General features: G+C 29.9%; 1 protein-coding gene and 2 long non-coding RNA genes across 8 annotated transcripts; all 3 read right to left on the bottom strand.

The window, feature by feature from the left end:
• Nucleotides 1-11: 11 nt before the first annotated feature.
• Nucleotides 12-16870, bottom strand: LOC109160575. The gene is made up of 4 exons (XR_002050780.1): nucleotides 16762-16870; nucleotides 16707-16713; nucleotides 16640-16645; nucleotides 12-21 (listed from the first exon to the last, which is right to left on the bottom strand). It is a non-coding gene; the product is annotated as an uncharacterized LOC109160575 (long non-coding RNA).
• Nucleotides 1836-2369, bottom strand: LOC109160572 (histone H4). The gene has a single exon (XM_019308859.1). The coding sequence runs from the start codon at nucleotides 2298-2300 to the stop codon at nucleotides 1989-1991; it is 312 nt and encodes a 103-aa protein (XP_019164404.1). The 5' UTR covers nucleotides 2301-2369; the 3' UTR covers nucleotides 1836-1988.
• Nucleotides 3704-6769, bottom strand: LOC109160574. 6 transcript variants are annotated; one of them, XR_002050776.1, is made up of 4 exons: nucleotides 6364-6769; nucleotides 6134-6274; nucleotides 4079-4127; nucleotides 3704-3967 (listed from the first exon to the last, which is right to left on the bottom strand). It is a non-coding gene; the product is annotated as an uncharacterized LOC109160574 (long non-coding RNA). The 6 variants fall into 6 exon arrangements; XR_002050777.1 differs by having other exon boundaries at nucleotides 3704-3990; nucleotides 4079-4124; XR_002050775.1 differs by having other exon boundaries at nucleotides 4079-4124.
• Nucleotides 16871-24533: the final 7663 nt, after the last annotated feature.

Below are 24533 nucleotides of genomic sequence, written 5' to 3'. Positions count from 1 at the left end.
AGAAGGAAAATTTGAAGTCAACTGAAAATGAGGTATTCGTCAATGGAAAATGAGCTTTATTTTAAGGAAAACAACTTCCCCTTTAAAAAAGGGAAAGTCATTTTCCTGATGTTGACTTCTTCATTTCTTCATGTCAAGAACAGTTGACTTTCTTCATCTTCATTGGCTTCTTCATCCTTTGGCTTTTGGGCTCACTGGTTTCCGGCAAGTTTCCGCCGAAAACCAAAGGTTTTTTTTAAAAAATAATAATAATAATAATAATAATAAACAACCCATCTAGTTTCCACGCAAAAATCAGATCTTGATTTCCGGCGCGGAAACCAGATGGTTTCCTGCGCGGAAGTCTTAGTTTCCGTCGGAAACCAATGAATATTCTGTTTTTTTTTAATTTTTATTTTCTTAATAAATAATATTATTTAATTTTAAAAATAAATATTCTTAGTTATAATATTATTGTAAATTTTATATATTTTAAACAAAATAATTACGGAAGGAATATTCTCAGAAGTCATTTTCCTGCTTTCCAAACAGACTCCAAATGTCATATCAGAAGGAATATTCTCAGCATATTCTCACACCAAATTTTATTCATCTCCAACCCATTTACACCAAAACACCAAACTTTTACACTAAAATAATTTTATTTTTCAATTATTATTTCAAATTTAATTAGTTTAATATAATTTAATTCGAACTTACTCAGTTTAATATAAAATATAACTTGTGATGTAAATAATAATTTTTATTAACATTATTTTTTTTATAAAATTAATTATTTAAAAAAATTGAATTTAACAATATTTTTTTAAAATTTAATTTATTCCACAATAATAATATAGCATACAACATCTAGTACAAACTAGTCTTTGAAATTTTAATTAATATATATTCAATATTAGTCTTGTTTCGATCGTCTCAATGAGATATTTAAAATGATATAATTTTTATTTAATAATACAAATTTTAAATATAAGTATTTAACAAAATAAAAAATTACATATAAAACAAATAAATGATACATTTAGAATTATAAAAAAGAAGTATGGGTAAAAGTGTCATTTTCATTCCATTTTTCATTTGGCATGAATGAACAGTGCAGTGCCAAATATGGCGCTTGGCGTTATGCCACAATGCAATCCCTCTTTGGAACAGTCCAATTTTTATATTTGGCATTTTGGGGTCAGATTTTGCAGTTTTGCATCTCCCAAGGGAGATGCTCTTAAAAGCGAAGGCTCATGCTCAATTTGCCAAAGGCCATTACAGAAGCAAAATTACATTTGGCAAACTGCTAAAGCCAACAGCGTTTTAGAAGTTGACAGTTTGTCATCAAATCGATGTCTAAATTCGCCATTAATCAAAACATATTTTTATAGTTTTGACAAAGTTAAACCCCTAAAGTAGTCAAATCCGTCAAAATGTCATTTACCAAACAAATATGGAGTATATAAAACATTAGTCAAATCCGTCAAAATGTCATTTACCAAACAAATATGGAGTATATAAAACATTTTTTTTGGAGCACTTTTTTAGAATATGTTGTTCTTTAAAAAATTATACTTATGCAGTAATGTGCTTCTTTGATTGCTGATTTACAGTATCATTTTGTGAGGAAGATGGATTGGCACTAAACAAAAAGTTGCTGTTATTAGTTCTTCAGGATACTGGTACACCCAGTGCCTTATTTTAATGTCCTCTATTTTACACTTTAGGCGTCTGATTCAACTTCATCTATAATAAATGATGATCGTTGAACAACTTTTTCATAGATCATCTTAAATATATTACAGATTGCAACCAAGAATAAAATAGAAGATAAAATTAGAAAAAATTGAGAATTCAAAAGAACTGAAAATCATTGGACTTAAATCAGATTAACATTGTAACAATCATCAATCGGAGATTGATTCAGAACAGAACGCCCAATTTAACCTTAATAATCAACCCTAGACCTAAACACCACCAAAAATATACACCGCCGATATAAAAACCTAACCACCGAATCCGTACAGAGTGCGGCCCTGTCTCTTGAGAGCATAGACGACGTCCATCGCAGTGACCGTCTTCCGGCGAGCGTGCTCAGTGTAGGTAACAGCGTCGCGGATGACGTTCTCGAGGAAGATCTTGAGGACGCCGCGAGTCTCCTCGTAGATGAGGCCGGAGATACGCTTCACTCCACCACGGCGAGCAAGACGGCGAATGGCCGGCTTCGTGATGCCCTGGATGTTGTCCCGGAGGACCTTACGGTGTCGTTTCGCTCCACCCTTTCCCAAACCCTTACCGCCCTTTCCGCGCCCAGACATCTTCGAAAATTTCTTCTCTTCTTCGCTAAGGAAATCTGACCTTTCAAACAATTTTGATTGCTCGGTAAAATGATTGAGATTTAGGATGGTTTATATAATGAAGTGAAGTCGAGAACAACCGTTGGATTGGTGATGGTAATTGACGGTGAGAGATGGAGATCTGTGCGATGCGGATTAAAGCACTTTACGCCATTGATAGCTTGTTAATCGACGGTCTAGAGATTGCCTCTTGCGTGATGACGCAGATCGTGGTTTTTGTTGAAGCGTTAGGTGGTCCCGCGTGTTTGGATTTTGAATTTGGGAAGTCGGGTAAACGAAGTAAAGGGGCGTTTGGTTGTATGTATTACAGGGCATTTGGGTGAAGGAAATTTAAATTCTTGTTTCACTTAGGGGCCGTTTGGTTCACGGAATGTTAGATTACCTTAGGGAATGTTAGATTGCTGGGAATGTTAGATTACTGGGAATGTTAGATTCCCGTGTTTGGTTAAAATTGAGGTATGTAATATTATCATGTTTGGTTTAGGGTTATCTTTATATATAATGAGTTAATTCTTATATAATTCTAAAGGCAATAAAATTTTCTTGTTTAGTTGAAAGGAATTGTAATTCCCTCATTTTTATGGAATTAAAATCTCATGCCCTTCTAGTATTTTAATTCTTGGATTTTAGGGAAAAAAAAAAAAAAAAAAAAAAGATAGTAATGAGTCAAAATTACCCCTTCATTTTTTAACTTAAAATTAATGCCTAACAACAACAATCGACATTTTTGTCTTTATACTACTTATTCCCTTTCAATTCCCATGTATACCAAACATTGGAATTGAAATTTCCAGTAATTCTATTCATGTAAACCAAACACTGGATTTTTAATTTCCACTTTATTCCAGTAATTCATCTCTCATTGAATTGCAATTCTTTTCCCACGTATTTCCCCTCTCCAACCAAAAGCTCTGTTAGTTGTAATTGAATTGTAATTCAACGAAGGCTTAATTACAATGTTTGGTAGGAGGGAATTGCAATGTCATGGAAGGGCAAATCACTCCTTTTGTTGAATTGCAATTTATGGGGTAATCCCATTAATTGCAATTCAACGTTTTTGGGGAAGGAAAAAGTGTAAGAAATGACAAGAATATCCTTGTTGATTGTTATCATCTATCTAACTCTATAATAAAGCAAGAAGTTTTTGGCAATCATTTTTTCCCGCCCATTGGATACTACGCCGTTGTGCATTTTTTGGCAATCATTTTTTCCCGCCCAATAGATACTACACCGTTTTGACAATAGCAGATAATTGCATGTTATTTAATGGCATGTATAATTAAATTCCCCATTGGGATTCGGCTTAGCCGTTTTTAAAGCCAAAACTCGTATTCTAAACTACATATATAACCAGGCTACAGTCATTGATTACTAAGCAGTTCATTAAATGCAGAACTCTTGGTATTCTAAACTACATCATTATCATCAGATAACAAATAGCATTATACATTACAAATTCAAACGGATATGAATAAAATTTAAAATAAAGGCCTTTAAATGAGGACATTGTTCCAATGAGGACTCTTCGTTTCTCTAGGTTGAGCCCTGTTCGAATTCTACCTCTATATAAAGAGGTAGATTGATATTAACTATTTCAACCTCAGCTTCTAAATCGTATAGGCAATTCTCTGCAAGAAAAATCAAAAAATGTCTTCTCTATATATCAATTAAGGCTATACTACCACTGTTCTCCAATTTCAGGAACAAAAGGTTAGTGCTGTAGATTATGTTTAACTTACTTTTTAGTGGTGTTACACTTCATGCAAGAAGGTGATTTCTATGTACCTGCTGAAAGTAAATTTAGGTTAGTGTAGAATTATAATTTTTTTTTTTGAATACTTATGGATTTCTAATCCATTTTGACAGTAATACTTTGTTTTTCCCTGCATTTTATTCTCTAATCTTGAGGTTAGAGGTGGCCAAACAAGTAAGGGTCTATAATGTTTGTTTCATGATGATGAGGTAAAACTGTTTTTTTTTTTTTCAGCATCTGATTGTTTTATGAAATGCTTACTAACAACTGATTCTACCTATTGAAACATTTCTTCTCCTGTCATTTCAGAGAGAATATATTCATGGAAACATTACAAAAGAAGTCTACCTACTGAACAGTACAAAAGAAGGCTCCATTGCTCATATAACATGAATTATGGAATCTGTATTTCATAATTGAATTTGATTTCATTGATACTTACTAATACGGTGTGTAGTATACTAATCCATTATTTTATTTTTTTTGGAAAATAATGTTTTATAGGTGTGGCACCACATGATAAAGAGCAAAGTAACCTATTATAGTACAGGTTATATAACTGCAAAGAAAAACATAGGTATTTTAATTTAAGCATGTGAAGAAGGAGAAATTGAACTTAAATTGACTTTTGTTTTGGATTTTTTGAACTAAAATTTTTTGGGCCTCTAAAACTCTAAAGACAATTGAAAGTAAAGTGATTCCTATTCTGATGCCTAATATTTTGTTATATGTTTTCTTATGATATTTTTCTTTCTATTATTCTATATTTTTCAATGTGTTTAACAATGGTTTCAGGACTGTAATGTTGCTGTTGTGATGGGGCAGTGCAATGAATTGAAGACAGATTCAAGGCAGATTCCTAGAACTATAGGTCTTAGAATGTATCTAGATGTACATAGATAGCATATAATCTTTGACAGATTTTATTTATCTCACTAAAAAAAATTCTAACTCTATAAGTCACTAATGTGATTTAGAATGTATCTAGATGTATGTATCTCACATTCTATATAATTAACTGATAAATATGAAACTAAAGACAACTGTATCAAAAACTTAATAATCTTCATAAACAAAATAGGAATCAACTTATGTAAAAAAAAATTTAGAAAATTTGAATCAACTTGATTTCAAAAATCGGAATCCACTTGATTGCAAAAAGTAGAAGATTTGAAGAATAATAAATCAAAGTAGACATCACAAACTTAAACATCTTAAGAATCAATAGTAGGCCTCAATTTAGGTACTCACAACTTTAAAAAAAAATGTTACAGTTTATCGTTAGATTAAACTTTAAGTCAAAATATTAGGTTACAGCCACTATCAAATAAATCGAAGTTGAAGATTTGAGGCTCAATAAATCAAAGCAAGCATCAGAAACTTATAAAACTTAAGAATCAACAGTAGGCATCAACTTTTGTAAAATATACTTTAAAAATACAGTTTCAAGTTAGATTAAATGTTAAGTCAATATATTTTGTTACAGTCATTATCAGTTCAAAACGAATTGCACTTTTTGAATTAATGTGTTGGATTCTAATCCTTTATATACTTAAAAAATTTGATTTTTAATCAACAAAGTTTAGAAATAGGGCTATAGATTAGATCATAATCTGAACCTGCTTTGAACTTTATAATCAAAGCAGGCATCACAAAATCAACCCATAACTTCAAAATTAATGGGCTATGTAGCAACTAATAGATGTAGTAATAGTTAATAAAAATTGAGAAAATTGGGCATCAGAATTATGTTTCATCATTTGCCATTTTCTGGTAACAAGAGATAAAACTGTTGAGTACTTGAGTTACACTGACACAATGATGAAGAAACTGACCAAAGAACAGCTGGAAAGCCATATAAATAAAATTGCCCAAAATTGGAACATAGATTTCAAACAAAATTTTACCAAAAAAAAAAAAAAAAACTAATTAAAAGAAAGAATTGGGGCCTAAATTGATGAAATAAGATCGAATAATTAAAGGATCTAAAATGTTGAACACATAACAACAAGAATCAACACTGTTATCATAATGTATTTACCTTTATCAAATTTGTCTTAGATTTTGAGATTTTTGGAGAGGAGCTTTTCGACTTCATGATTGCTCTGCATGTACACCGTCAAATCTTTGGAGTGGCTTTCAACTCTTATTTTCCCTCCTTCACTCTCAGGTGTACATAGACCTGTAGATAAAGAGTTAGGGTTTTTATTTAATTAAAGTTAGGGTATTTATTTAATTAAGTAAATTAAGTAAAGAGTAATTGAAACTTACCAGGTGATGTAGACAGCCTATGTATAGCCATGGATGTTGAGTTTTCTCTTTCGATGCAACTTAGGTCGAAGACGGTACGAATGGCTGTAATAATTGGTTTACGATGATTATTGTAGCTAATTAGGTGCAGATTGGAGTTAAATTTGGTGTTAGAAATTACAGAGTGAAGTTGGCGTTTGGTTTTTTCTGGCTTTGTCTCCATTTCTGTGTACGGAGTGGTCGTCTATGGCTTTGCAAGGAAAACGACCACGAAGGGCAGAAATGGGGAAGAAGACTAGGTTGAACCGGTGGATTACGGAGTGAGCTGCTCTTTTGGTTTTCTATGACTTCATCTCCATTTCTGGAGTGTGGATGGATTGTCGGTTTAGGGAAGAAGACGAAGCGCAGAAATGGGGATGAAATGGGTTAGCGCATAAATGCGGAAGATATTAATATTAATATTAATTTAATATTTATATTTATATTAATAATAATAATATTGTTATTATTATTATTAAGACATTTCAGTTAGTATTTTTTGTATTATTATTATTATTATTATCATTATTATAAATATTATAATTATAATTATAATTATAATTATACTAAAAATATATTATTATATTACATAAATACAATTATACTATATTAATAGTAAATCATATTTTTAATTATAATATTTTTTTTGTATGTAGTTAGATGTACTAATTATATAAATTAATTCAATAAATAGTTGGTAAAAGTATAAATGTTTTGATAAATAAATTAGTATAATATTTTTAATATATATTGGAAAATAAAATTGCATAATACTTGATATTAAATATATGTATATAATATTATAAATATATGTACAAGTTTTATATCAACAACTAATCAGTAATTTGTAAATTTATAATACTTCTGTGAACTGATCTGGTAATTGCGTATTAATTGCCTTGCATTTAGATGTCGATTCTTTTAAAAAATTATTAAACATATATAAAATTACATTTTTTAACATGTAAATTTCAATTTATTTTTTTTAAAAAGATATTTTGTTCCATATAAAATTTCACAATAATATTATTAATAAGTAGTTTTTGCATCACGCATGTATCATTCTAGTGTTTAGAGATGAAGCAACATACGGGAGAGGAGATAGCTGCGCATCTTGGAGCGAAAAATGATGAAGGCAAAGCATTTTGCACCTTTAATTTTCTACATAGGTTAGGGATAGACATACGGGATGAGCTTTAATCCCAACTTTGGTTCGGCTTAAAAATATTTTGTACTTAATATAAAGTTTAAATTATGTATGTGTTTTGGGTTGGATCAGAATATAAAATGTAAAGGGGCTAGAAAGAGTATATTTATTTGTATAATAACCTTAATAATAGAGATAAATAAGTTACTATATATATAATATAATATAATCAAATCTGGGCCATTCAAATTAAAATAAAGAATGCACAAGATTAGTCATCACGTCCTCACCCCACCCACACACACATATGTATATAAAACAATTGTTTCGCTATTTGTTAAACTTAATAGATTAACAAGAATGAAGAGGTAATAATCTTCAATGTCACCGCATATGAAAATTAAATGTAATATATGTTATATGATTTATTATTGTGAAATAAAATAATATTTGCATTATAATTATATTTTATATTAAATAAGATAAACTTATAATACAATGTCTTAATTTATTAAAAAATATATTTTAGTGTATAAATAAAATTTAATTTTGTGCATAATTTTTTGTAATTGATTGGGGATAGAAAAAAATTGGTGTAAAAATATATTGAGAATTTCTTCTCTTTTTTTTTTTGGGTGTAAAATCTATTGCAGAGGGTTATAGATGACCTTATAGTTAGCCGGTTAGGAGAAAACATTTTACTAACGATTTTATTGGGTTCGAGTTATGTGCTACATTAATGGGTTAGTTTTTAGTCGGATTATTTAGAAAAAAAAAATGAAAGAAATAAAGCTTGGGCCAAGAATTTATTATATTAAGTAATATATTTGGTTATTAAATATTATAAAATAACATTGTTGTAATGGGTTGGAGATGATACAAATTGATGTATAAATATACAGGGAATATTCTTTTTGATGTAAAATATAGTGCAGAATTTGGTGAAGATGGTTAGAGATGGTCTTGGGGTTAGGAGAAAACATTTTATATGTAGTTTTATTGGGTTTGGGTTATGGACTGCATTATTGGGTTAGTATTGGACCATATTATTTACAAAAAATGAAAATACAGATGTAGAATATTACAAAGCTGTAGAGGAATTTATGATGCATGGTCCATGTGGAAAATCAAGGAGCAATTCTCCATGTATGGTAAATGGATGATGTTCAAAACATTTTCCTAAGAGATTTGTTGAGTGTTCTACATTTGATGACGATGGTTATCCGATATATAGACGGAGAGACAACGACAGTATAGTTACAAAGAACGGGATCGCGTTGGACAACAAATATGATGTACCGCACAATAGACATTTATTACTTAAGTACAAGGCTCATATAAATGTCGAGTGGTGCAACCAGTCACGCTCAATCAAGTACCTGTTCAAGTATGTTAACAAGGGTTATGATCGGGTAACAGCAGAATTCTACAAATCAAGCAATGATGAAGAGAATGGAAAAGTCATAGATGAGATTAATATGTACTATGACTGTAGGTACATATCCCCATGTGAAGCGGTTTGGCGTTTGTTTGGTTTTGATATACAGCTTAGGGCTCCTTCAGTGGAAAGGTTAAGCTTTCACCTTCCTAATCAACAGAGTGTGGTGTTTGCAGATGATGATCCTATTGAGAACATTGTTAATAAACCCACTATAGCACAGAGCATGTTCTTGGAATGGTTTGAGGCTAATAAGACATTCCCATATGCAAGAGAGCTTACTTATGTTGAGATGCCAACAAGATTCGAGTGGAAGAAAGACCTTAGAAAATGGTAGCCACAGAAAAAAGGGTTCTCAATCGGAAGGATCTTTTATGTCCCGCCTGCGACTGGAGAAATCTTTTATTTGAGGTGTTTGTTGAATAAAATACGTTTCCCTACAAGTCATGAAGATATCAAGACTGTAAACGGTGTCCACTATGCCACATTTCGAGAGCGTCTTATGCAAGAGGTTTAGTTGATGATGATAACGAATATGTTGATGCAATAGATGAAGCCAGTCATTGGGCGTCAGGAGATCAGTTGAGGAGATTATTTGTTACATTGCTAATGAGCAGTTGCATGGGTAAATCGAAAACAGTTTGGAATGCTGTGTGGCCACAATTGTCTGATGATGCACAATTCCAGATCCGCAAACAATTTCACAAAAGAGGTACATATACATTCTACATATTATTTTTGTAGAATTGCTAACAAAATATAAATTCAACTTTGACGTAGTTAACTTAATTACTTTATTTTTATATAAACTTATGTAGATTTTGTGTTGACTGAATCTCACAAGATGAACTTTGCTTTAGTGGAGATTGAAAAGCTGTTATCAATTCATGGTAAGAGTTTGAAGGACTATCCTAAAATGCCAACGGCAAATTTTCATGCCTTTAATGTTATATCAAACAGGCTTATACAAGAAGAATTATCATATGACTGTGTGGATTAGGAGAAAGAGAATCAGGAATTGGTAAGGCAGTTAACAGAAGAGCAAAATGTTATATACAATGAGGTGTTAACCGATATTGATCGCCAAGCTGGCGGGTTATTCTTCGTTTATGGTTATGGAGGGACTGGTAAGACGTTTTTGTGGCGAGCATTGTCCTCTGCTTTAAGGTCTAAGAGGGAAATAGTGTCAAATGTTGTATCTAGCGGCATAGCTTCGCTTTTATTACCAGGTGGAAGAACTGCACATTCTCGGTTTGCCATACCGATATCTGTTAATGAAAATTCCACTTGCAACATAAGTCACGGCAGTCCATTAGCAGAGCTTATTGTGCAAAGAAAGTTGATAATATGGGATGAAGCTCCAATGATGCACAAATTTTGTTTTGAAGCCCGAGACCGAACTATGAGGGATTTGTTGCGCTTCAAAAATCCAAGTAGTTATGAAATGACATTTGGTGGTAAAACAGTTGTTTTTTGTGGCGATTTCAGGCAGATTCTACCAGTAATTCCGAAGGGTACCAGACAGGATATTGTTCGTGCGAGCATTAGTTCCTCATATCTTTGGAAACCCTGCAAAGTATTTAGGCTAACTAAGAATCTACGCCTAAGAACTGTACAATCACAAATCGAGGGTAAAGAGATTGAGGAGTTTGCAAAATGGATAGCTAATATAGGTGACGGAACTGTTGGTAATTCAAGTCATGGTGAGTCAGATATTACAATTCCAGAACATTTATTGCTAAAGTTCGAGGATGACCCTATTGCTACAATTGTTGATAGCACCTTCCTTCATTTTAGACTGAGGATTGGCGATCTGTTATATCTTAATGATAGTGCTATTTTGGCTACAACATTGGATGTGGTAGATAGCATTAACCAATACATGAATGATCATAATCCGGTTGAGGGTAAGACTTACTTGAGTTGTGATTCTATTTGTAAGTCAGATTCAAATGTTGATATGTTAGTAGATTTGCACACTCCCGAATTCTTGAATGGCCTGAGATGTTCTGGAGTACCAAATCATGCTTTGACATTGAAAGTTGGGTCACTTGTTATGCTCTTGAGAAATATTGATCACACACTAGGATTATGCAACGGTACAAGGTTGATTGTTACTAAGTTAGCTGGTCACGTGTTGGAAGGCAAGATCATGTGCGGTACAAATGCAGGAACAAGAGTATTAATTCCTAGAATGTCACTTACACCGTCAGATCCAAGATTGCCTTTCAAATTTCAACGGAAACAATTCCCGTTGATGCTATCCTATGCCATGACAATCAACAAAAGTCAAGGCCAAACACTTTCTAAAGTGGAATTGCTGTTGAAAAGACCTGTCTTTAACCATGGCCAATTGTACGTAGCTGTTTCAAGAGTTAATAACCCAAGGGGTTTGAAAATTTTGATTTGTGGCGAAAATGTACCATATCTTAGTACGACTAAAAATGTTGTGTACAACGAAGTCTTCAACAATGTGTAATAAAATTACTAAATTCATCAATCTGTAATAAAATTACAAGTTTTTCATTTCAAATTTATTGCATTTTCAAGAACTATATTCTATACTGTATATATATCATACTATATATATAGTCGTGCATCGCATGGGTGCAACTACTAGTTATTATAATATTATTATACAAGAACATTTTAGTCTTTATATCACTTTTTCATTCTCATCCCAAATAATTTTATTCTTCCCTAACAAACAATGTAATTTGAATTCGTACATTATTCCTACCTTATTCTTTTCCCACCGAATTACAATTCCTTTCCATCCTAATTCCTTCATCCAACCAAACACCCCGTAAAAGTTTTTGAAAAAGCGACAAAATCATAATTAATTAAGGTTTATATGGTTAAAACCTGTAATCACTTTATTATACAAATATTTTTTAAAAATAAAAATGAAAAAAAAAAAAGAAAGGCAACTAGCCACGCTGCCTCCGACTCGTCCATGTTTGGAGGCGTCGAAGACCAACATCTCTAAGGTAAATTATTTTGTGAATCTGGGTTTACCTTGCAATATAGTTATGGGTTTAAAAATACACAATTTATATTAAATATTTACAATTTTATATATTAAATGTTCACAATTCAAATTATTAACATTCAGTATGTAAATTGTGTATTTTGGACACAGATCCATCTTGTAAGGTAGACCCAAGTCATTAATTATTATTTATATAATATTTTTTAATTAAAACATTATAAACTAAATAAATAACATAAATATATACCAGGATTATGTGGTCTAATGGTACCCGGGTTGGACTTTCATTTGAAATATTATGAGTTCGAACCTTAGTGGAGGCATTATTGGTTCTTTGTGTTTCAGTAGGTTGAGAAAGTATATGAACAGATACTACAATATAATAGAGTCAGTAACTTTCAAAAAATAGCATAAATATATAAACAAATACATAAAAATAATTGTTAATTATATAATATTTTATCTTTTTTTTTAATACTATTACTCTATTACAATGTAGTATCTGTTCATAACTACTTTCTCAATTTACTAAAGCAATACTATTACTCTATTACAATGTAGTATCTGTTCATAACTACTTTATCAATTTACTAAAGCACAAAGAGCCAATATTCCGCCTCCACAACCTCCACACAGTGGAGCAACTTGGTATCAGTGGACCACAAGGTCCTTGGTTTATAATATTTTATCTAACTAGTATTTTTACCCGTGCGATGCACGGAATGGATTTGTTGTAATATATTACGAATATTCGAATCGATATATAATTATTTAAATTAGAACATCAAATATTATATAGTGCAATTAAAGATATGATTTGGATTGTTTATGTATTTTGATGTAATCTTTGCTTGAATTTGTGAAAAATAATTGCTCAAATTAATAGCTAACGTCTAGATGTACGCATGCTGTGCTATAACTTTGAAGATTTTATTTATCATTGTTTAGTATTTTCATAAATTAGGCAAATGTGCTCGTTCTCTAACAACTCAGTTATAAGAATGAATTGATATCCTAATTCATTTGTATGGAAGATATGTTTTTTGTCTATATATATAGCAATTTTTTCATTTAAAAAAGAAAACATAATATCACCGTAGACGACATTGGTAGTGGCAACGCAATCTTGTCCATCATCGTTTAGAGCTAACACATTCAGTCCATCAGGATGGGTTACTCGGGTGAAAATATATAATGGTAGAATATCACTCAATTAGTGATCATTTTATATTTTTATTCTTTTTTATTTTTAATTGATGATGTAGATATTATTATTGAAATATTTCCTTTCCATTTTTAATTTACCTTTACTATTGTTTAAAATATGCATTTACCATGCTGTATTATAAGTTTTTGTGGTCCTGTTCTAGTAAATAAATGTGGGCCTATAAAATCACAATTTTTAAAACCAATACATGCAAGTTTTGAACCTTTGACCTCCAAGTTAAAATATAAATAATACACAATTTCACCATCTCTTCATTAAACCTTTTAAAATTAGTTGAAAACTTTTAATTTTTTGTTTCTAAACTAGCTAGGTAAAAATTAAATATTAGACCTCTAAAATTTGGGGCCCCTCTAAAATTGGGGGCCCTGTGCGGTAGCCCAGCTTGTACAGCCTAAAATCCGGCCCTACCATTGATTTTTTTGATAAGAGAGAGGGGGGAACCCCAAACAGATACCAAAAAGAGTCATCCATGCACTCAGTGCGCCTGATGGCAACAACTCCTAATTGATCGCTTCGAACAACTTCTTCTAAACCATTAGGAATCTCGGTGAGAAGGTGAAGGCCAATTGGATGGGAAAGGGCTGTCGTCGCCAAGGCATCCGCCGCCACGTTCCCTTCCCTAAGCACGTGTACAAATTTTACTTCCTGGATGCGCGCTGCTTCCTGCATACACCTCCTGACCATTTCTTTTTTTTTTTTAATTAAAATGCAATGATATGACCATTTTTTTTATTTTATTCAATTATGGATCATTTTTTATTTGCAGTCAATTATTAATATTCATTTTCTTTTATATTTTTTAGTCAATTAGTAATATTAGATTCATTTTCAGTCAATTATTCCTTTTTATTTTCAAACAATTAGTCAATTAGAATATAGATGCAGTGATATTTTTACCTAATTTCCGTTCTATTTTTATTTGATGATGTAGAATATATTGAAATATTTTCGTTTCATTTTTAATTTTCGTTCTATTTTTAATTTACCTTTACTAATTTTTAAAATATACACTTAATGTTGATGATGTAGAATATTATTATTGAAATATTTATTTTCCATTTTTAATTTTCCTTTACTTGATAATGTAGAATATTATTATTGAAATATTTCCGTTTCATTTTTAATTTCCGTTTCATTGTGATTTGATTTATTCTACTGTGTAATATTATTGTGAAAAATTAAAATGCAATAATTTGACCATTTCATTTTTCATTTTAGTCAATTATGGATCAATTTTTTTTTAATTTTCAGTCAATTATTAATATTCATTTCCTTTTTCAATTAACCTAATTTCCATTAGTTTTTCCATTTTTAATTTTCAGTCAATTATTAATATTCATTTCATTTTCCAATTTACATAATTCTTGTTCCATTTTTAATTGATGATGTAGAATATTATTGTGACATATTTCTATTTTTTTTAATTTACGTTCCTTTTTAAATTTACCTTGACTATTTACTATTGTTTCGGCGGAAAATCAAGTAAATAGGATTTTGTTTTTAATTATAGTATAGATTATTATTATTTTTTTTAATTTTATTTTATTATTACATTATTACATATAATTTTTATTATACTTGAACAATATAAATAAATAAATAAATAAATATATATATATATATATATATATATATATATATATATATATATATATATATATTATTACATTTTATTTTATGTTATAATTCTTACGTTAATATTCTTATTATTATTATTAACACTTGATTACTTTTAGATATTATTATTACCACTTATATTATTACTAGTTGTTTTACGGGCTTTGCGCGAATAAAATAATGTCCAATGGTTATTTTTAAATAAGTATTTTAAAGTATATCAATGCAATATTATATCGGAGATGTTCATGCATAGGTAAATAAATATTGAATTTGTTTATTTAAATCGGTAATTTAAAATATATAAATGCAAGACAATATATTATACATGAGATATTGATTTTATTGTCACTAAAATAAATGTTTGTAACTTTGTAATAATGTTAGTCTAAATACTTAGTCTAAAAACAATAGTCTAAATAAATACTACTTTTGGTTTAAATTTCTCTAATTCTTTTTAATTCTCTTTTGGTTAGCATTGTCATTGTCGTCATCTTCTTCTCTTTTTTTATTGGTAGTGTGTCATGTGCAATTGAGTTACTGGTGGTAGCATAGATGGATTCATCGTACAATGAGATTATGGTGTAGGAATCTTTAGATTTGCCTCCTTGTGTATATGATTAGATCTTAGTTGTACTATTAACTCTTTATCTTACAAGCATCTATTGATATTTGGTAGTGGTCGTTTTTTTCCCTACATGTTTCATGCGTTGTGAGATGTGTGTCGTAGGTTATCATGTGAAAGTATGAACAAAATATTAATATTTATTATATTTGTATAAAATACTTGGTAAATAAATATATATAACATATTTTGTATTATAACATTGATATATATATATATATATATATATATATATATATATATATATATATATATATATATATATATATATATATATATATATATATATATATATATATATATATATATATATTTTGAAAACATAACTTTGATATTTAATTACAAAATAATGTAAAAAAGAAGACAATGGGCAATGTAGTGAATATAATCTACAAATCAACAAATCTAACAAGAGCCAATAATGTTAGGTCCTTGGAATAAAAAAAAATATATGTTGGTAGTAATTGTTTCTTAAAATGAATGGTTCATATTATTTTGATTTTAGTATTTTTTTAATAATTTTCCTTATTTACCCTCTATTATATTATTTTCTTCCCTTAAATAACCATAAATTTTGTTAGTATAAACTTTAGTAACGAAATATTTCATTAACTATTTATTATTCTTAACATACTCATTAATTTATATAAAAAAGGTCTTAGGTTCGAACCTCATCCCAATTAGAATTGGCATAATTGTTAAACATATATTATGAATATGTTAAAATGTATTAAAAATATATAATATAAAATTTAACGTAAATTTTGGTCAAATAATTAGTCAGACTAAATACATAGCATTCAAAGTTGAGCATCAAAGATTATAAATCATGAACTTTAAAAATCATTTGATTTTCTTGATTTTTTTAAAAAACAAATTTAGGTTAATTTTTTTTTATATAAGTTTAATTAATCTACTTTTGATTATTTAGAATAAAACTTAATATTTCAATTATGCTTTTACATTATTGGAATGATTTAGATCATAATGGTTGGTTGTGTTGAATTTGGTAGATGGAATGGCCTGGCGGGTGGAGAATAATACCACCCGCCAGTTAGGCGAAAGCAATATGAAGAATCAAAGACTAAGAAATGTATAAAAGACTGAAATTATATTAGTATTCTCTCTGTTTCTAATACAGAAACACAGTACACATATATACACAAATACATAACTGAACTGTAAGTAACTACCCGTAAGTCCGTAACTACCCATAACTGACACCTATTCATAAACAGACACAACCCTATAGATAAACCTAACTCTTTAGTTTTCAACACTCCCCCTCAAGCTGGAACATCTAGAAGTTCCAAGCTTGGATTAAAGCATACACTCTACATTACAAATGAAGATTAAAAGCAGCTAGAGAATAACAGTGTTGGATGGCTTCGGAGGAACAATGCTATAAACAACCCTTGGGAATGAAGGCACCAGGGCGAAGCTTGTCACAAATAACCTTGGGAATGAAGTCACCAAGGGCGAAGATTAACACGAACACCCTCACAGCAACATAAGCATTCTAGGATTTGCCAATCAACAATCTCCATCAAGAACGGCAGAGCAACCAAATCATGAGCAGCAAAAGGGAATGTAGTAGAGCTCATAGATTGTTGTATGAATACCGAGAAAACCACATGATTGTTGTTTATACCTCTTATAGGATAAGTGAATAACAAAAGAAGCTTCCGGAAATAAACAAGGTGCCAAACATGAAAACCCTAGGGACTAAGTATGGTATACCGAATATAAAGAAACAAATACGGTTATACCAAAAACACCCCGGAAAGAGGTTTGGCAACCAACCCAAAAAGCCTTCAAACTTCACCAAAAGGTCCAAGGGCAAAACAACAATCTGGAATTTTCACCGGAGAATACATCACAAGGAAAAATACAATTTTGATGTTTGAAATACCCTAGGAAAGTAGGCTCTGATACCATGTTGAATTTGGAAGATGGAATGGCCTGGCGGGTGGAGAATAATACCACCCGTCAGTTAGGCGGAAGCAATATGAAGAATCGAAGACTAGGAAATGTATAAAAGACTGAAATTATATTAGTATTCTCTCTGTTTCTAATACAGAAACACAATACATATATATACACAAATACATAACTGAACTGTAAGTAACTACCCGTAAGTCCGTAACTACCCATAACTGACACCTATTCATAAACAGACACAACCCTATAGATAAACCTAACTCTTTAGTTTTCAACAGGTAGGATATATCCCGACCGACCTAACTTGTTCTCCGCATCATTCAGTACAGTTCCTTTGCCCGAGCGCTGCAGGGAGAAGGCGGTCGATATCGGTCGTCCATGTAACCTTGTGCTGACCTTTTGCTTAGAGGCGTTTGAGTTCGCCCGGCTGATTCACCTCCCGACCGGTGTTCTGCTCGACCGCAATACCTTTGTTCCACCTGGAAGCGGTATCGCTGGAGAGGGGTACGTGGCAGCACCAGGCGTCGACAGAGAGTGACCACTAGGTTTTGGCACGTGGATGCTGCATGGAGTACATGCCGATAGGCTGGAGGCTGTTCCGGCGATGAGCTATAAATATCCACGACGGATAAGGCAAAGGGGACTTTTGGAACGATCAAGAGGCTACTTACAGAGCAGCCCGACCGCAGTCAGTCGGCCCACGGAGTAGTCATTTAGATTGTATTAGGTCACCCGTGTATTTACACTACCAATGGTATTAATATTTTTTTGTATTTTTTTTATAATGGTACAATTGTACATTACTTTACAAATATTATACTATTATTTTTTTATCAGACAAAATTATTCTTACATCATTGTCAGACTTGCGCGGCTTAACTACAAAATTGTTGATCATAAATACAATTACACGTGGTCTCTAAAATGGTATGACCATTTTCCAAATAATTGACAATATTAACATCTTACTAGCTCCAGTTGAACAAGTTTACACATCAGAATTTTATCAATGCATGAAAACTTCTAAAGAAATTTGTAAGTTAATTTTTACTATATCATTATAACAATATATTTTGAATTATTTATTGTAACCATATATTTTGAATTATTTATTACCATCCTCTATTGACAGCAATTGTAGCAATTGTCATTGACAAACTCTCAAAACACTTTGTCTCAACAAGGAATGGAAATTTTTTAAAAAATAATTGATTTCATTATTGTTGATGAAAAGTATGTATGACACTTTATTACTCCTATTAAATTAAATAAATTAGTAGCTACAAAAAAAAATACATATACATTTAATTAATTTAGAATTAGATGTCTATAATTCTTTATTTTAAAAAATTATTCATTATAAAAAAATTTAAAAGAAATATAATTTCATTAGTTATATTATCTTTATTTTCTACCATTTAAAGATTCCTTACCTTCAAATTTATTAATTTATTATATTCACTACATTGTTCATTGTCTTTTTTTTTTTTTGTTTTTTTTTTTACATTATCTTGTAATTAAATATTAAAGTTATAATACAAAACATGTTATATATATTTATTTACCAAGTATTTTATACAAATATAATAAATATTAATATTTTGATCAATACTTTCACATGATAACATACGACACACATCTCACAACAAATGAAACATGTAGTGGAAAAACTACCAATACTAAATATCAATAGGTGTTTGTAAGATAAAGAGTTCATATTACAACTAAAATCCCAGTCATATACACAACAAGACAAATCTAAAACTTCCTACACCATAATAAAAATCAAATTATTTTTAAAGTTCTTGATATATAATCTTTGATGCTTAACTTTGAATGTTTTGTATTTAGCCGAACTAATTGTTTGAACGAAGTTTATGTTAAATTTTATATTATATACTTTTTAAAATATATTTTAACATATTCGTAGTATATGTTTAATAATTATGCCAACTCTAATTGGGATTGAGTTCGAACCTAAGACCTCTCTTATAGAAATTAATGAGTAAGTTAAAAATAATAAATAGTTAACGGAATATTCTGTTACTAGAGTTTATACTAACGGAATTTAGGTTATTTAAAGAAAGAAAATAATATAATAGAGGGTAAATAAGGAAAATCATTAAAAATGCTAAAATCAAAATAATATGAACCATTTATTTTGAGAAACAATACTACCGACATTTTTTTTGTTCCAGTTAAGAGCCCAACATTATTCGCTCTTATTTGAATTGTATATGTATGTAAATTATTTTCCTATCAAGTTCTGTTAGTATATAATGACCGTAAGGCACAATAATAATATAACTATAATTAAATATTCTTTTATTCTATATTCTTCTAGGATTTCTATTACCATCATTAATTATTTCATAGTTTATCATAATTAAATAATTTGACTAATACAATGAGTTTGGACCGAAAAATGCTAGAAGCTAAAGAGGATTTTACTTTTAATTATATATATATATATATATATATATATATATATATATATATATATATATATATATATATATATATATATATATATATATATATATATTGTCCTATTGCATTACGAATAAGAATTTTAATGTAGAATTATAGTACGAATATGAAGGTAGGAAACAATATATTCTATTAGAAATTGTATTACATTATTTTAGTCTTCCAAAAGGCTGAACCCCGGCCCAATCCTAAGGGCCCCCCACACCCCGACCCGACAGAGCATTTTATAATATTAGAATAGGAATTGTATTACTATTTTATAATATTAGAATAGGAGTTTTAACCTAGAATTATAGTACGAAAAGGAAAGTAAAAAACAATATATTTTTATTATAAAAAGAGATTTTTTAGGATTTCGGCAGGAAGTTAAAGTTCAGGATTTTGTTTTTTTTTTTTTATATATATTATAGATATTATAGATTATAGATTATAGATATTATAGATTAGAATATAAATTGTATTATACTATTTTATAATATTAGAATAGGAATTTTAACATATAATTATAGTACTAATAGGAAAGTAGAAAATAATAAAAGAGAGATTTTTTTCGAATTTGAGCGGGAAGTTAAAATTTAGGATTTTGTTTTTAGAGTAAATACCCAAAATGGTCCCTCGACTATAGCTAAATTCACAAATTGGTGCTCGACTTTCAATTTCAACCAATTAAGTCCTTAACTTTACAATTTTAACACGATTTGGTCCTCCGTCTATTTGACCATTGGTTGACTGTGATTTTTGAAGATATATATGTAATTTCACGGTCCATCGTCGGTTTTTTAAGGTTCCAGTTGCATTTCCAGACCGCACTGTTACATTTGAATCCACTGCCAAAAGCAATCTACCAAATTCGGTCGCCTTTGGTAATAGTTGGGCATAATCATCTCCGTGCTAACCACCAGGGGGTTAGAGTTGGGGTGCACGTACAGGAGGTCACATGCGAGATCGATCGAGATCAGGTCGGAGATGCACCCCATGCCGGAGAGATTATAGCTTTTGATAGATAGATCGACGAAGTCCCTGAAGCGGCTCTTCGAGAAAGCCGTGACTCCAAGCGACGTAGGCATGCTGAACCGGCTCGTGATCCCCAAGCAGCAAGCGGAGAAGCACTTCCCCCTCCGAAATTCTCTTGAGCTTTGCACGTGAAATTACATATATATCCTCAAAGATCACGGTTAACAAACGGTCAAATAGACGGAGGACCAAATCGTGTTAAAATTACAAAGTTAAGGACTTAATTGGTTGAAATTGAAAGTTGAGGATCAATTTGTGAATTTAGCTATAGTCGAGGGATCATTTTGAGTATTTACTCTTGTTTTTATATATAGTATAGATAGATTACAACAAAATATTCAACAACATTAACCATACGAAGTTAATATAACAGTACCCAAGAACGATTTAAAACCTGCTCTGACACATTGTCGTGAACCAGAACCATGTTACCCCCACCAAAAAAAAAAAAAAAAAAAAAAAAAAAAAAAAAAAAAAAAAAAAAAAAAAAAAAAAACAACTACCCCTAAAGTTTCAAAAAATAGTCACCAACTTTACACAAACAATCCTAACTCTTTTTCTTCTTAACAACCGCAAGCTTTGGCCTTTTATCAGCTTCACTTGCGAAGAAATAATTTATCAAGCACCTCTTAACAGAACAAACAACATCTCTATCAGCTACTTCATCTTATACTCCTTCTAAGCAAGAACTATCCACCTCATGACATTCAAAGCATTCCTACAATACGTACATTAGAGCATCAAAATAATCAAAAAGACTAAATAATGTAAATAACTGAAATGAAATGGAAAACTATAATACTACTTACATGATCATCATGGGGATCTTGACACTTATCAGCTAGTTAAGTTGAATGTACATCCTTCTCATAATCAACCAACAATCTAGAACAGTTCTTTGCATCATGCCATCATCACTCAAAGGCTGAGCACAGTAAAGGCAGCTTTCAGCACGTTCCTTCCTCATGGTAATTTTAAACAACATTTCCATTTCACATATTGCTTCCAGTTCTGTTGGAATCTCATCGCTTTCCTAAGGTGTTGAGAATCAGACAACAACCAAACAATAATGGGAAAGAAAAAAAATTAAACAATTAATATTGAACAATTTAGGCTAATGGACAGCATTCAATCGCACTATGAACATCTATTGAACATTAATCCCTAAAGATTCTATTACAGTATGAAGTTAGTGTCTGGGATTGAAAGGAAAGGCAGAAGAATGTATACATACACACAGGGGAACGCCACATATTGTTTATTTGTTTATTTGTAAAGACATAATATCAATAATCTTCCCCCACATAATTAAACCAGCAAAAAGAACGAAGAGGAAATCCCAATAGTTTAAATAAGGGAAAATTGTAATTTATGTCCCTCATGAATATGCCAATTATCAATGTTACCCCTGAATTATTAGTGGTGTAAATATTGTCCCTCAATTTTCAAAACATGACATATATTGCCCCTCCACTGAATTATTAGTGATGTAAATGTGGTTACCCGTCGTCTTTCTTGTTCGAAGACCACGTTTTTTTCCTCAATGTTTCTTTCTTGGATTGTTCTCCTTCCGGCGACAACAAATTTTCTCCTTCTTCATATTAGGGGAGGGGCAATATATGTCAAGTTTTTAAAATTGAGGGGCAACATTTACACCACTGATAATTCAGGAGTGACATTGATAATTGACATATTTGTGAGGGGCATAAATTACAATTTTCTCTTTAAATAATAAAGAATGAATTGAAAGCTCACATTGAAGGCCGTGAAAGCAACCTTGTGAGTAATAATATTAACTCCTAAACTAATAATAATAAGAACAGAGAATTATTGCATTTTATTAAAAAATCGTAGAGCATATAAAAAATTAATAAGATTATCAACTCCACAGAAATCAACATATACTATAAACCTTAGAGCTATACTAATAATATTCACATGGGATTCATGGAGTAAGCATTACTCCCTTGACAAATAAGAGCGCATCACTTGTCTTTGGGGATAGGCCGGAAGCAGAGACAAAAATAGAAAAGAATCAAACGATTTTTATTTTTTTTATGGAATATTGTAGTGCCAGATAAAATATATTGTCCTATTGTATTAGGAAGAGGAATTTAAATGTAGAATTATAGTACGAATAGGAAAGTAGAAACAATATATTCTATTAGGAATTGTACTACAGTATTTTATAATGTTAGAATAGAAATTTCAACATAAAATTATAATACGAATAGGAAAAAGACAAAAAGTAGAAAACAATATATTTTATTAGAAATTGTATTAGACTATTTTATTAGGAATTGTATTACACTACTAGTTTTTTACGCGATTGGAATAATGCCCAATGTTTTTTTTTTCTAAATAAGTATTTTAAAGTATATCAACACAAGATTATATTGGAATTGTTCATGCATAAATAATTGAATGTTGAATTTGCGTATTTAAATAAGCAATTCTAAGTTTACAAATGTAAGATAATATAGTCAAGATTGATTATAATTATCAATAAAATGATTGTATAGGTACGTTTGAAACCAAATACGGAACATAAGGGAGAGCAAATAAAAATTATGGCATAAAATATTAAATATATACTAATATTAAATATATACTAATACTTAATAGCTAACTGCTGATTGTCAAACAAAGACATTGCGAGGTAGTTTCCCACTTCAATTTGTTGTGTGATTTGAATACTCTTTTGTTAATAAATCCCCCAAGTAGTTAATATGATTGACTTAATTATATTTTTTTTAATTTTTTAAAACAATTATTATTATTATTATTATTATTATTATTATTATTATTATTATTATTATTATTATTATTATTATTATTATTATTATTATTATTATTATTATTATTATTATTATTATTAAATATATGTATACCATATGTCATTTTACATGTTAATCTAAACAGATAATTTTTTTTCAAATATCTTTTTACCAACCATTGATATAATTCGCTGGTCAAATCCGCTAACTGCTGATTGTCAATCAAGGACATCGCGAGTTAGTTCTCACTTTAATTTGTTGTATGATTTGAATAATCTCTTTGTCAATAAATCTCTCAAGTAGTTAATATGATTGGCTTTATTAATTATATATTTTTTTTAATTTTACGTGGTATTAATAAAATAATTGGTAAATAAATATATAGCATTATTTTATATTATAACTTTGATATTTAATTACAAAATAGTGCACAAAAAAAAAGATAATGGACAATGTAGTAAATATAATCAATTGATGAATTTGAATGTAATGAATTTTTACATTGGAGAAAAATAAAGACAATATAACTAATAAAATTATTTCTCTTAATTAATTTACTGATATTGAATATTCTTTTTTAATAAAGACATTGTAGGGATAATGTAGCGAATATAATCAATTGATGAATTTGAATGTAAAGAATTTTTATATTGGAGAAAAATAAAAACAATATAACTAATGAAATTATTTCTCTTATTTAATTTATTTATAATGAATAATTTTTTTTTAATAAAGACATTGTAGACACATAATTGTAAACTAAAGAAATGCATATGTATTATTTTTGTTGTAGCTACTAAATTATTATTTAATTTAATAAGAGTAAAATAGAGTACTAATTATGTCAACTTTGATTGGGATGGGGTTCGAACTTAAGACATTT

Source organism: Ipomoea nil, unplaced genomic scaffold (assembly GCF_001879475.1).
Source record: "Ipomoea nil cultivar Tokyo-kokei standard unplaced genomic scaffold, Asagao_1.1 scaffold2848, whole genome shotgun sequence".
NCBI lineage: Eukaryota > Viridiplantae > Streptophyta > Magnoliopsida > Solanales > Convolvulaceae > Ipomoea > Ipomoea nil.
The sequence above is the reverse complement of the archived record's forward strand: the minus strand, read 5'-3'. Positions and strand labels throughout refer to the sequence as shown.

Coding starts and splice junctions, on each gene's coding strand:
- LOC109160572 (XM_019308859.1), bottom strand. CDS start 2,300: ATGTCTGGGCGCGGAAAGGGCGGTAAGGGTTTGGGAAAGGGTGGAGCG.